Source organism: Ovis canadensis, chromosome 1, assembly GCF_042477335.2.
Source record: "Ovis canadensis isolate MfBH-ARS-UI-01 breed Bighorn chromosome 1, ARS-UI_OviCan_v2, whole genome shotgun sequence".
NCBI classification, from domain to species: domain Eukaryota; kingdom Metazoa; phylum Chordata; class Mammalia; order Artiodactyla; family Bovidae; genus Ovis; species Ovis canadensis.
In genome coordinates, this window is record NC_091245.1 from 13,359,885 (window position 1) to 13,374,466 (window position 14,582).

Sequence of the window (14,582 nt, forward strand, 5' to 3'; positions counted from 1 at the left end):
TGCCAGGTACGCAGCACATATGCACGAATGGTTAGTTCCCTTCCCTCTGCCTTGCCACTCCTCATCCGCCTCGGCCTTGATATAATGATGATGGTCATTTGCCGAGTCCCCTCTAATATGAATAGCTAGGCTTGCGCTACGTGCTTCATGTGTTATTCCTGATTATTGGCCTCATTTTACAAATAAGGAGACTGAGGTCCAGAAGAGGGAGCAGACATGCCCAGCGACACAGAGCTAGCCCAGTAAACGGCACAGTTGACATTAACAGTCCGAACTCCACAGCCTCCCTTTTGCCAACATGAGCACAACATCTTCAAGGAAACTATGAACTCTTAGGAGTAAGCACTACATGGAGAGGATTAAGTCGGTCTGGATAACAAAGCAAAAGTACCACCCTGGTCTGCACAGGCTGTGTGGGTGTGTGGCTGTTGCTACTGGGTGACAATCATATCCTGCCCCTTTCTGAGCATCTACTAGACAAGCCTAGGAGGTGGTGTCCCTATTTCCTCAGTCACCGGCCCTGGCATTCCATTTCCAGCACACTAGAAGAACCTGCAAAACCACGTGAGTAAATTACTCGGCAGTTCCAATAGGCAGGATTAACGCTTCTTGATGCTGGGTACACACCACCAGGGGGCGGTCCCATGGCCTCTCTAAGACAAGGCAACACATACTAGCAAGAGACTCATTCACTTTACAAGGAATCAGACCGATCCCGATCTAGTTACCCAGACCCAAAGTCAGACTGTGTTAACGATGACAACGATAGTAATATTATCATGAATAATATTAATCGCAAATACTTAAGGCTTACTGCATGTCAGGCATGGTTTTAACCTCCATATGTATACTTAATCTTCACAACGCCTCCATGAGGGTACAGAGAGGGTAAGTAACCTGCCCAAGAACGCACAGCTAATAAACAGTACAAAAGTGAAGTCGCTCAGTCGTGTCCAACTCTTTGCGACCCCGTGGACTGCAGCCCACTGGCTCCTCTGTGCATGGGATTTTCCAGGCAAGAATACTGGAATGGGTTGCCATTTCCTTCTCCAGGGGATCTTCCCGACCCAGGAATCGAACCCAGGTCTCCCGCATTGCGGGCAGGCGCAGGCAGACGCTTTAACCTCTGAGCCATCAGGAAGCCCTTTAAACAGTACAGACAAGATTCAAACCCAGGGAATATGGGTCAAGAGTCTGTGCAGTTAATCAAAAACTATACTATCAGAAAAAGGTGACATGCAGAAAGCATTTCTGGCAGAGGAAATAATTCCAGTGCAGAGACACGGCATCATGATATGCTCAGAAATGAGTCATAACAAGTAGTATAAATAAGTAGACACACAAAGTTTTGCTTGAGAAACGTCAAGGGATACAAAAGAAGAGTGTTAGGGTTAGGGCTCAAGCATTAGATTCAAACAGATGACATGAATTCTATTCTCAGTTATTTACCCTCTCTGAGCCTTAGTCTCTCCCTGTGAAAAATGGACATCCTCTTACAGAGCTTTTCTGTGCACTGGGTGAGGCCCATAGTGTTTACTAAATGTTAACTGCCAGTGATAATAACAGTTATAATAGTAATCGATTTTTATGTATAACTATAATTTTATTGTTTTAATTTATTAGGAATAGGTTTTTATTATGTGTATTAAGGCCAAACTGTGAGACTTTGAATGCCATGTGGAGTTTGGATTTGACTCTTATGACCAAAGGGAACTAAAATACAAAGTGCACATGGGGAAAAGAGCTCTTGAGAGAAGCCCATAGCCCAGGGCACCCAGCATTAAACAGAATGGAAAGAGTCGATGATTCCTAGTCCAACATGGTAACCAACCCAAACAGTGCTGTTACTTTTTTGAAAATCAAATAACCATGCTTCTTAGTCCTTTCTTTTTGTCTTCCTTTCTTAAAAAAAAAAAAATTTCCCACCATCTCATGGCTTTAGAAAAAAGCACCATAGACTTTAACAATTCACGTGAGCAGAGGCATCTCTAAAGACACATCCCAGGCCCCGCAAACCTGTAAGCCCTGGTCTCAAAATGCAATTTGCCCCCTGTGCAAATCCAACTTGAGCTCTTGTTGTTGTTTAGTCACTCAGTAGTGTCCGCCTCTTTGAGGCCCCATGGACAGTAGCCCACCAGGCTCCTCTGTCCATGAGATTTCCCAGGCAAGAATACTGAAGTGAGCTGCCATCTCCTTCTCCAGGGGATCTTCCTGATCCAGGCATAGAACCTGCATCTCTACACTGGCAGGTGGATTCTTTACCCCTGTGCCACCAGGGAAGCCCCCAATTTAGGTTAGCAAGGACTAAATAAATATCACTAGCTTAGCTTCTGGGGAAAGACTACGACCGTGCAATTACTTTTCAGCCACAGGTTATAATGGTCACAGGCTACTGGAGAGATGACTTGACTTTTTCCTTCAGGCTCTCTCTTTGCTGGCCTTCTGTGAACTGTCTGTGGTCTGGTGATAAAACTGAAAGAGAAGTGGGCAAAAGCAAACCAGGAAGGGGTTGAGGGGTGGAAAGAAGGGCAGAAACTGCTTAAAGAGGAAGGGGGCAGGCATCCTTCAGGCAACAAAGCACTGGAACTAGGACTGGTTCAGGTCTCGAAGACAACGGACATTTTTTGAGCATCTACTGATATACAAGGCTTTGGGCTGGCATTTGGGGAGGAGACAGGATACAAAATGCTAAGAGGAGCACGTTGGAGCTTGTACAAATGCAGATGAATGAATAGCCGACAAAGATGAAAAAACAGAAATAATAAGCAATCAGGTCTGAAGTAAGAGGAAATGAAGGTGAGTTGGGGACGATAAGGCTCAACAGAGGGGCTGAGGCCAGGCCTGCAGGACTTAGACATCCCACTAAAGAATCTGAACTTTATTCCGCAGGCTATAGGGAGTGGTGCAGCATTCAAGTTCACAAACAAAACAGCAGGGCGTGATAAATGTTACCCTCTAAGGCAAGCCCCAAGGGAGGAGGACACCTAGGGGAAGCCTTGCAGAGTCAGCACTGCACTACTCAAGTGAGAGGACGCCAACGTGAACCACTGGGACTTAATCTCTTTACTTTTCAAAAGATTTTTAAATTGCGGGAAAAAATGGACCAAATGTGGTTATTAGACATGGGGAGGGGAGAGTCAAGGATGACTGAGGTTTTTAGCGATTGTATTGACAGAAAAGAAACTGGAGGAAGGAAAGGAGTAAAGAAGAGAATGAATGTTGTAACTTGGAACAAACCAGCCTAAGAAAGGCCAGCAGGAGCGCAGCCAGTTTCTAAGCTCTTGGAGGTGGGCATCTGCAAATCCTAACCAGGTTTCCCAGAGGAAGCCCCCCCTCCTCCAAATCTGAATTTCTTCACTTCTATGAGACCTTCCAGGAGGCAAACTTTCACTCCTATCTTACAGACGGAAGAGAGGAAAGTCAAGAGGTATGTCCAGTGTGATATTAACATGCAGTAGTAAAAATAAAAATTAAAGTAGGCCACATAGACATATACTTTGCTCAAATCCTCAGCCTTCATACTTGGAGCTTCAGTTCGCATATGCACCACTGGTAAAATCTACAAGTTTGTTACAATAGATTTTAAGCAGCAAACAAAACAAGCAAGCTAGTGAGCGTCTCTGTCTCCAGACTGTCTTTCCTCTAGTAAATATTGATGCCTCCCTCTTCCTGAACCTTCTGTCCCTGAGGACTTTCCTGTGCAAAGCGCCCCTTCTAAGGGAATGTTTGTGGGTCATCTCACTTGCTCCATGCTCCCACTGTAAAATTCCACGACAACCTGTTTTTTCTGAAGGAGAGAAAAGTCTTCAGGGGGTTCTCCTGTTCAAGAAACAAACACAAGGGGAATGGAGAAGGGAACAACACAAGAAGGAAGAAAAAGGAACACAGTTCTCTTTTGTTTAAAGAAACAAAGTGAGCCCAGTTAATTTGCTTAGGAGCCAGCAGAGCTTCCCACAAAGGTGGAGATGATGGGCGAGAGTTCTACGTGTAAGATAAACATCTAGGAAAATTCATTTTCTGTGCTAAAAGGGTATGTCAGTCACATAGATTTTATTTATTAAGAGGAGGAGGAGGAGCAAGGAGACTGACTGACCCCAGGGGCTGTTTTTCCAACATTCTCACTGGCTTCTACCCTAGTAATCTAGGTTACCCTTTATGCTACCCTGAGTTATAAATAACGTTCATTTCCTTTCTCAGGCCACACAGACTTCAATGCTTTATTTCCTGGGTCCAAGAGAAAAAATACCCATAGCGCATCTCATTCTGAATTTGAGTTACTACAAAGCCATCTCGTTTTCAATCAATCATGGAATCAGAAAACCACTTCAGAACACTGCAATGAGTCTGTTGTTACCATTTCGTTAAATTAGCCCAGAACAACCCCAGTGGGACTTCTGAGTGGCTGCTTCCTCTCTAGCCCATAGCTAAGAGTCCTCCAGAACACAGCTCCAGGTCTTTGAGTACATGTGGGATGAGGCAGGTAAATATTTTACACAATGACAGGGTGAGCACTGAGTCAGAGGCAGATTCCCCAAGGGGTTTTCTGGATAAAAGCACCTTCAGTTGGCTAAACAGAAACAGGAAGGTATTTCTCTTTATTTCTTTTTAAGAAAAGAAAAGGCTATACCACAGAGCAGTTAACTAAGAGAAGAAGCAGAAAGATCCCCTACTCAAAAAAGCTACTTGTCTGGGACCTATGTGAGGTCTTGGCACCTGAAGAGGCCAAGAGAATCAGATGAACAGGCTGTCACTCAACAAGGCTTATATCTCACTTCCACATCACAACTTAGCTCAAAGATCCTGGTCTGAACCTGAGAACAGACCCTAGATGAAAATTAGCTGCATTTCACCTTTCTGCAACCTCTACCAAGTTTGGCCTGACACTCCTGAATGCAGGAAAGACAAGTCAAGGGGAAGAAATGGACATTTTGGAGAGATGCATCCAAGTGAGATGTTTCCTTTCTCTACCAAAACAAAGGCAGGGAGTGAAAACCAGACTCTCTTTGCCCCCCAGATAGCTAGACCTTGACTAGCCCCACAAGGTCGCCCTCCTGCTGAGCCGACCCCACACTCACTCACCTCTGTGAATCATCAAATCCCTCTGTCACTGTCAGCTCCTTGGAGAAGCCCTGTTTCTCCTGATGCATATCACACACAGCATTTTAAAGCAGTGCTTGGGTTGGTTCCCCAAGCCATCAGGAAGTGGGTATTTTGATTACACGCATATAGGAAGCACCAAATTCCCTATCTGTTTCCCGCTGGGTCTGGACTGTCTGGGACATTCAGAGGAGGCCCCAAGGTTTCCCCCTACTTGTTGTAGATGACACGACTCTCCTCTGAGACCAAAGAACTCTGCAAACACAGCTACCCAAACAGAACTAGAGATCTGCTGCCATTTCTTACCAATTGTAACATGAGCATCCATTTGATAGTGTAATCCCATTTATTGTAGGGATTACGAGAAGGACAAATAATTTCAAATTAAAAATGAAACCAGCACCTTGACAGTAACTCTTCACCAGCATGCAGCTAGTTTGGGACTTTTGAAAGATCACAACAGAGTCTGAGATCCCTTTGCATTCACGACCCGGCGGCTTCAGAGCCATCCCAACTCCTCACAGAAGACCTCCCTCCATTCAAGAGATGAAGCGCTTCTACAGGATCCGGCGTGCGGGCGAAAAGCCAGAACCCACCTCTTTCTGCTGCCATCGTGCCTGTCTTCTGTCTGGATGCTGGCAGCCTGTTTCCAAGGGGGCAGGGAAGGGTATGTTCTTAATCTTAAATTCTCACCTGTCCCAGTACCAGAGCCCAGAATGTCATGGAAACTGATGCAAAAGCTGTCTCAAGATCAGCACTTCATAACTGAGATAAGCCCATAAGACGCAAACTATCAGCACCATCGGGTGCTGTGACCGCGTCTTGCGGCGGCTGCAGAGAAGGTGAAGCACAAGCACGGAGGAAGTCCTTTGCTCGCTTCGTTTCCTCTCATTTTACAAACTTGTGCAATGTGTTATTCCCCCCCGCCCCTCACAGTTTCCAAGCGCGGTAAGAGCAAGTGGAGTGCCGGCCCACGCCTGCACAGGCACTTGACAGTTCTCTAGCAAGTGGCTGAGAAATGGGACACAAGTGGGTACTCACAGTCATGCCAAAGCCTGGACGTAACAGGAGCTGCACGGGCACACCCAGGAATAAAAAACACCAGGGAGCCCCGGACCGAAAATCCAGGAGCTGGACAAAAAATACCTCCTCCCAAAGCACTAGACTGACCCAAATTTCAGCCAGGGGCCTCTCACTCTCCAAAAGACAATCTCCTGCTCCACAATTGGCATTTTGTGCTGCACAGCCTTATCCAGCAAGGGCTGGGTGGGAAAAAAAAAAACAAACCTAGTCTCTTTTACCTGTAACCTCACTGTGGCCTCCAGGCCCAGGGTGGACAGGGCTCTCCTGGACTCCCGGTCTGCGCAGAGTCCAATCTCTCAGAGGGGCTGAGGACCGACAGGAGAGCCAGGCAGCCCCAGTACATACACCAGCCCTCACCCAAAGGAACGCTCTGTGATGGGGAGTGCATCCCCAACACAAGTCAGACTCGAACGTCAGGATGGAGAAACTGAAGCTCAGAGAGGGGCAGCCACCTGCCCCGGGTCACACAGCGAAGCAAGAACAGAGCTTTACTACAACCACAATCCCGACCTCGGGATTCCTGAATACCCCCACTGGCCCGCGCCTGCCCTCATCACAGCGGGCTGAGAACTAACATCCCCAGAGCCCTTCAGACCCAATGTCCCCGCCTCCGTAGGGCCAGGACCTTGGTCTTCGCCCCAGGCGTCCGCCGGACAACCCCGCAGACCCCGCCCGCCCGAGGGCCAGGCCCGCCACCGCCCCCGGCTCAAAGCCCCAGCCCCGCTTCCCACCTCCCGCCAGACCTGCAGAGTCGCGCTCCCGAGAGCCGTCGGCGGCGGACATTTCCCTGCCAGCTTCCTCAAGCTCTTCATCTCGCTGCCCGAGCCGCTCCGCCCCCAGCTCCGCCCCCCCAAAGGAGCCCGCCCCCGCGTGCCACCCCCGCCAATCGAAGGCCTGCCTGCTTTGTAGCCCCGCCCCCAAACAGAACGGGGCCCGTCCCTGAGGCGAGGTCTCCTCCAATCCCTTTCGCGGCTTCCAAGACCGATACCTGCCTCCGCCAATTCTGGCACGCCCCGGCCAGGTGCCTGGGGCCGAATTCCAGCTTCGCGGCGTGGGCGGCTCGGGCTCCGGCTCAGTGCACCTGTATCGAGACAGCCACAGGAACTCAGGATCTGGGATCGCTGGGACGAAGCCTGTGGAAGGAAAAAGGAGGGAATACTGAGCCACGGGCTTGAAGAGCCGGTTCCACCTCGGCACGGTTGTCCGTCCGTGAGCAAATCGATCAGCCTCTCGGGGAGGCTCCAAGTCTGTTTCCCTCTCGCACAGGGTGCACCTGAGACTCAAATACAATAATAAATATGAAAACAAAGTGCTGGACCAAGATAGACCAGCGCCACCTCCTCCGACCTGGTGGTAATTATGTGCCTAGGTCTGTGCTTCACAAGTATATTACGTCCCTAAATCTCACAACTAATTTAAGGAGAAAGGAAACTGTTATTCCGTGGCAATGATTATCCCATGGCAACTCAGCTCAGGTGCAGTCTAAGGTGGAAGAGTGAGTGGCAGAGTGGGAATTCAAATAGATGTCAGTGCTAGAGAACCGGTTGGAGGCTTTAACTATCCATGATCTCCATCAGCAACTCTCAGGCCTCTCCAAAACAACACACTCTCTAAGTAAAAGCAGTGTGCTTGCTATGAAATACACCTTCAAGAGAAGCTCCATGGTTCCCTTTTAACCAGATTGCCATTCCTCTTTCCTAGAAATTCTTGAGTCCTCTCTGCCTCTCACTCAAACCCAGGTATGCCTGACTCCCAAACACTTGCTGTTTCCTATGCTATCCTCCCTGTCCTCCTTGTAGAACTGCATGAGCCTGACCAAACTGAACTGGATTTGTAAGAACATCATAAATGAAAAGACTTGGGTTGCAAGACTGATTATGGCACTGCCAGACATGGCTTTTAGATTATTTTCAGCATTTACATGCTATTAACCCATACTGTACCTCATCTGATCCTCACAAAACCCTTGGAATAGTAAGTAAGGCAAGTTCATATTTCCACTGTACAAATAATAAAGCCAAGGCTTGGGAATTCCCTAGTGGTCCAGTGGTTAGGGCGCTGCACTTTCACTGCATGGGTTCAATCCCCGGTAGGGGAACTAAGATTACACAAGCCACTCAGTGCAGCCAAAAACAAAACACACACACACACACACACACTCACACACAGCAATAAAGCCAAGGCTCAAAGAGATTAAATATATTGTTCACAACTAGGAAGTGGCAGAGCTGGGATCTGAACCAAAACCTCTGGACTCCATGGACTTTGCAGGTATAGCTTGGGGTTCCAAACCTGGTTGCATTACTTCAGTTGATGAGTGATTTCTGGTAAGGCACCGTGTGTCAGTTTACTCTATCATGTATAAAACAGATACTTATACTTTAGTATTGCTCACAAGACTCAACAGAAGAACATGGTGGTTGTATGTTGTCTGACTATCTAAAAAACGTTTATGGCACACAGTAGGTACTCAATTCATGTTGGCTAATTCTTTTCTCTAACTGCAATCTCTTGACCAAGGCACTTCCACTCCCTGACCTTTTGTGCTGCACATTATCCACCAAGGACTGAGTGGGGAAAATCTAGTTACTTTCACCTATAACCTCTTCTTGGACTCTGGTCCCTTTATCCATAAAATGCGAGGGTTGGGCAGATGGATTCCCAAGAGCCTGTTGGCTCTGAGAGTCCCCTTTCACCCAATTCCTTCCTGAGGAAGTCCATCTCGACAGCTACTCAGAGAACTTGAGTTAGTATAGTTTCCTTGCTGGTTACCTCACATGTAGACCCCAGGAGTAGGGAAGAGGAGTAAGCCTAAGAGAGGACAATCATCAGCTCTTCTCTCTCTCTCATTCTCACAGACAGACATCAAGTTCCGTTTCTCCATTCAACAAATATTTATTGAGTGCCTACCAGGTGGTGCTAATGGTAAAGAGTCCATCTGCCAAAGCAGGAGACAAAGAGACTCGGGTTCGATCCCTGAGTTGGGGAGATCCCCTGAAGTAGGAAATGGCTACCCTCTCTAGTATTCTTGCCTGGAAAATTCCATGCACAGAGGAGCCTGGCAGGCTACAATCATGGGGCCACACAGAGTTGGACACGACAGAGCATACGCACACATCTAGGCACTGTTGTAACCACAGAAGGTCAAGTTGTGAACATAACCCAAACTCACTGTTTCCACGGCACCTTCATTCTCATCAGTTTGATCTCTCCAGTCCATCCTCCCCTCCCCATCCCCATGATGGCCCCTGGTCCAAGTCTCATTTTTTATGCCTGAATCACTGCAAATACATCCCCACTGATCTCCCTGTTTGATGTCCCCCCCTTCTGCACCGGTTGCCAGAGGAATTTTCCTAACATGCAAATCCTGCCTTGTCATTGCTCATTTGAAAACTCCATCAGCTGTCCACAGGCTATAGAAAAGTCCAAGCTCTTTGTTGGTTGTTTAAGGCCCTTCATGTACTATCTCTGTGGGCCTCTCCTGGCTCAGCTCACCCCACAGCATCCTCCCACCCCAACTTCAGTCCCACCCAGTGACTTGCTCTTAACTCCAAATGTCTCTTTTCCTCCTTGTTGCCTGCTTGGTAAAAACCTCACTTGTCCTTCAAGTCTCTGTTTAAACATCACTGCCTACGTGAAATCTTCCCTGAGCAGTTTAGATGGGATGGGTTGGCATGAGTTTAGGATGCATTAGAGCGAAACTCAAGAGGTCAGGTTCTGGAGGAGACTCTCTAATCCAGTCTGATGCTGCCTCTCTTGTTTATACCAGCTATGTATTCGGGCAAGGCACTTACCTTCCCTGAACCTCAGTTTTCTCATCTGTAAGATGGAGATATAATACCTGCCCTGAAGGGTTGTGGTAAGGAAAATGAGATAATGTGCTGAAAGTTCTTCAGTGTCTAATATACAACAAGTCCATGATGAGTGTTAGCTGAGGAAATAGTCTCTGAGTTCCTACTATGTGCTGGGCATTTTCATATGTCTTATCTCATTTAATTCTCACAATTCCCTGAGGAACATATTCTCTCTTTTTTTTTCCTCCCAAATATGTGTTTATTTTTGGCTGTGTTGAGTCTTTGTCCCTGCACTCAGGCCTTCTCTAGGTACGGAGAGCAGGAACTACTCTAGTTGCGGTGTGCAGCCTTCTCCTTGCAGTGGTTTCTCTTGTTGCAGAACACAGGCTTTAGGGCACTCAGCCTTCAGTAGGTGGAGCAGGCAGGCCCAGTAGTAGTTGTGGTGCCAGGCTTAGTTGCCCTAAGGCATGTGGGATTGAATCAGTGTCCCTTGCATTGCAAGGCAGATCCTTAACCATTGAACCACCAGGGAAGCCCCAGGATATTCCCTTTTTTTTTTTTTGCCTTGCTGTGCAGCCTGTGGGATTAAACCCCAGGCCCTCTGCAGTGGACCTCAGAGTCTTAACTACTGAATCACCAGGGAATTCCCTGGAAGATATTCTTTACATATAGAAATCTACAATCAAGCAAACTCAAAATGAGGTCAGATTTGTGGTTACCAGAGGGAGAGGTAACATAGCGGGGAGGAAGGATTACGTGAAGGTAGTCGAAAAGTCTAAAGCTTCAGTTATAGGATAATTAAGTACTAGGAATATGATGGGGCTTCCCTGGTGACTCAGCGGTAAAGAATCTACCTGGCAATGCAGAAGACATCGGTCTGATCCCTGGGGTCGGGAAGATCCCCTAGAAAAGAAAATGGCAACCCACTCAAGTATTCTTGCCTGGGAAATCCCATAGACAGGACTTTGGTAGGCTGCAGTCCATGGGGTTGCAAAGAGTTGGACGTGACTTAGTGATTGAGCACACGCAGAAATATGATTTGCAACACAATACATCTAACTAACACTGCTGTACGTTATATATGAAAGTTGTTAAGAGAGTAAATCATGAGGTCTCATCACGAGGGAAAAATATTTTTTTCTATGTCTTTAATTTTATATCTATATGAGATGATAGATGTTCACTAAACTTATTGTGGAAATCATTTCATGAGGTATTAAGTCAAATCATTATGCTGTGGACCTTAAACTTAGACAATGCTGTATGTTAACTAGAGTTCAATAAAACTGGAAGAAAGGGAGGGACCTCCCTGGTGGTCCAGTGGCTAGGACTCAGTGCTCCCAGTGCAGGGCCCCCAGGTTCGATCCCTGTTAAGGGAACTAGATCCCACATGCAGCAATGAAGATGATCGATCCAGGGTGTCACAACTAAGACCAGTGCGGCCAAATAAATATTTTTTCAAAGAACTGTAAGAAAAAAAAACAAATCTACAAAACCAAGGTTCAGAGAGGTGATACCCAAAGTCACACAGTTAAGGAACAGCAAAGACAAGTTTCAAATGCAAGAGGTCATATAGCTTCAAAGTCCATACTCTTGGCTGTTACGACTATTACTACTTTTGTTAAAAAACCTTATCAAATACTTTTTCTTTTTCTTCAAGATATTGTTCATTTGTATTATTTTGTGCACTATCCATCTCCTTTGGTCAATTTTCTATCAAAGTATTTATCTTCTAAAGAATTCATTTTTGATGCAGATATACTGAAGGCTTTTTTTTGTTTATGCAGGCAAAATTATCAATCAAGGACTATAAACTATTATTGCTCCTCATACAACTACCAATGGTATTCATAAAACAAGTTATCCTTATTAGTTGAAGGTTTGGAGATGAATTTCCCCCTGCTTAGAGAATCAATCCTTTAGCTCAGCATTCAAGGCTCTATAATTTTGTTTCCTTTTAGCACACTCCCCTGTTTGCATCCAGTCAGTCCACTTCCTGCACACCAGGCAAATGAAGCTGGAGTGGCCAGACATTCAGGCTCCATGATGAGACCACAATAGAAAGGGAGCCCGCCCCTTCTCCCCCACCCCACCCCCGCCATTTCTGCAGAACAAAGATGCTGGCTAGGAAAGAAAGAAGTAACAGTGCTGGGTAAACAGCCAAGCTCCAGCACCTGGTGGCTCGAATTTGCATATTCTCTGTCTGATCTTCTGATCTGAACAACTCTCCTTTACCTGCCTAGCTAATCTCCTAAACAGATTCTGCCCTAGAGGCCACTAACCTCTCTCTGCTAGTGCAAAGCTAGACCATTTTCTCAGTTGCAGTGGGGCACAGGGTTCAAGGGCAGACTTGCCTTGGTTCTAGTTGTCATTGGCAGAGAGAGGGAAGATGGGCCTCTAGAAGCTGCTGATCTTGCTAATCTACAGAAGACTCTATTAGAATCACACCTCACCCCGTTCAGCTCTGCTCAGAGCAAGGAGGCCAAAGGGGCCCTGCTGGAGTTAAAACGCAGATCCAGAAATGGGAAAACAGAAATACAAACACCGTGGCCAGCTGGTGACCTGGGGGCACTGTGGCCTCATGCCAATAGCTTTAAGAGGGCACAGAAACTGTGCAGTGTGAGTTCAAAGTGTGCAAAGTCAACTGGTGGTGGGGAGGTCAATGCCTAGCCACCCCTTCCCTGCCCCCTGCCACAGGGAGCCTGAGGTCTCACCTACCTGGACAGGCCCTGGCAACTTCCTGGAGGAACGTTCTGGTGTGTGAACCAAAGGGGAGCTGGAAAAGGAGGCTGAGCTCTGCTGTGTCCAGCTGGACGGTGACATCTGAGCCTGTGCAGGGGAAGCAGGACATGAGCTCTTGGCCTCTGAGATGCTAAGGTGCATCTTCGAGCCGGAGCCCCCAGAATGGAGTGTCAGCAGCGCAAGCTCCCAAAGCCCTTTTGACCCTTAAGCAATTGACTTATAGGTCAACTTAATGACTGTTGCTGGGACAATAGGGAGCCCTTGTACCCCCAGCTCCAAATTAGCATCGCCCTCAGTCTACAAGAGGGGGTGGACCTAGGCTCTGAAAAGCCACTAAGCCTTGCCATAGCCTTCTGGATGGAGACGGAAGAGACCAAGTTCCCTAACTATAGTCTACCCGCTCCCCCTCCCACCCCTCCCCCACCCAAGCGGAGTGAAAAGCACACAGAGGTGGGCAGAGGGGATGTCTGGCAGTCAGTCCCCCCGGCTGTGCCGGGGACATGCTAGGCACTGGGAATACCATGCTGAAGAGATCAGCCTGTGGATGGTGTCTGGCTTACAGTGTAACCTGAGTACCCAGAACACGTGCTGAGCTAGTGAATAAGTAGGAGCAATCTAGCAGACTGATCAAGAGTGTGGGCTCCAGGGTCTGTAGTCTGAGTTTGAATCCTGGTCCCACCACTTACTGAATTACTTAATTTCTCTGGGTCTCCATTACCTCATCCATAAAATAGGAATGAAAGCAGTGATGACCTCACAGAATTGTGAGGAAAGCACCACGTGATGTGTGTAAAGCTCTTAGCACAGTACCTGGCCAAGATCATCTTTGACCAAATATTCATTCCTATTATCAATATTTTTATAACAACTACTACTTCACTACTGTGACTATAGTCCAGCAAAAAAAAAAAAAAAAAAGCGAAGAGGAACTAAAGAGCCTCTTGATGAAAGTGAAAGAGAAGTGTGAAAGAGCTGACTTAAAACTACTAAGATCATGGGATCCAGTCATCACTTCATGGCAAGTAGATGGGGAAACAATGGGAACAGTGAGAGACTATTTTCTTGGGCTCCAAAACCACTGCATATGGTGACTACAGCCATGAAATTAAAAGATGCTTGCTCCTTGGGAGAAAAGCTATGACCAACCTAGGTAGCATATTAAAAAGCAGACACTGCTTTGCTGACAAAGGTCCATCTAGTCAAAGCTGTGGTTTTTTTCAGTAGTCATGTTTGGATGTGAGAGTTGGACCATAAAGAAAGTTGAGTGCTGAAGAATTGATGCCTTTGAACTGTGGTGTTGGAGAAGACTCTTGAGAGTCCCTTGGACTGCAAGGAGATTCAACCAGTCCACCCTAAAGGAAATCAGTCCTGGGTGTTCACTGGAAGGACAGATGCTGAAACTGAAGCTTCAATATATTGGCTACCTGATACAAAGGACTAACTCACTGGAAAAGACTTTGAGGCTGGGAAAAATTGAAGGCAGGAGGGGAAGGGGACAACAGAGGATGAAATGGTTGGATGGCATCACCAACCTGACGGATGTGAGTTTGAGCAAGCTCCAGGAGTTGGTGATGGACAGGGAAGCCTGGCGTGCTGCAGTCCATGGGGTAGCAAAAAGTTGGACATGACTGAGCAACTGAACTGAACTAGACAGTCTAGCAAAGAAGATAGATATTAAACAGGTCACTAGATAATTAGGGGCTTCCCAGGTGGCGCTAGTGGTAAAGAACCCGTCTGCCAATGCAGGAGACTTAAGTGGCACAGGTTTGATCCCTGGGTCAGGAAGATCCCCTGGAGGAGGGCATGGCAACCCACTCCAGTATTCTTGCCTGGAGAATCCTATGGACAGAGGAGCCTGGCAGGCTA

General features: G+C 47.1%; 1 protein-coding gene across 1 annotated transcript in view; it reads right to left on the reverse strand.

Annotated features, from left to right (window-relative positions):
* Window positions 1-14,582, reverse strand: part of INPP5B (inositol polyphosphate-5-phosphatase B) — a 50,772-nt gene that overhangs the window by 34,460 nt on the left and 1,730 nt on the right. The window contains 4 exon segments of the mRNA XM_069586710.1: window positions 6,924-7,008; window positions 7,010-7,116; window positions 7,119-7,313; window positions 12,693-12,803. Coding sequence (XP_069442811.1) covers window positions 6,924-7,008; window positions 7,010-7,116; window positions 7,119-7,313; window positions 12,693-12,803 — 498 coding nt within the window.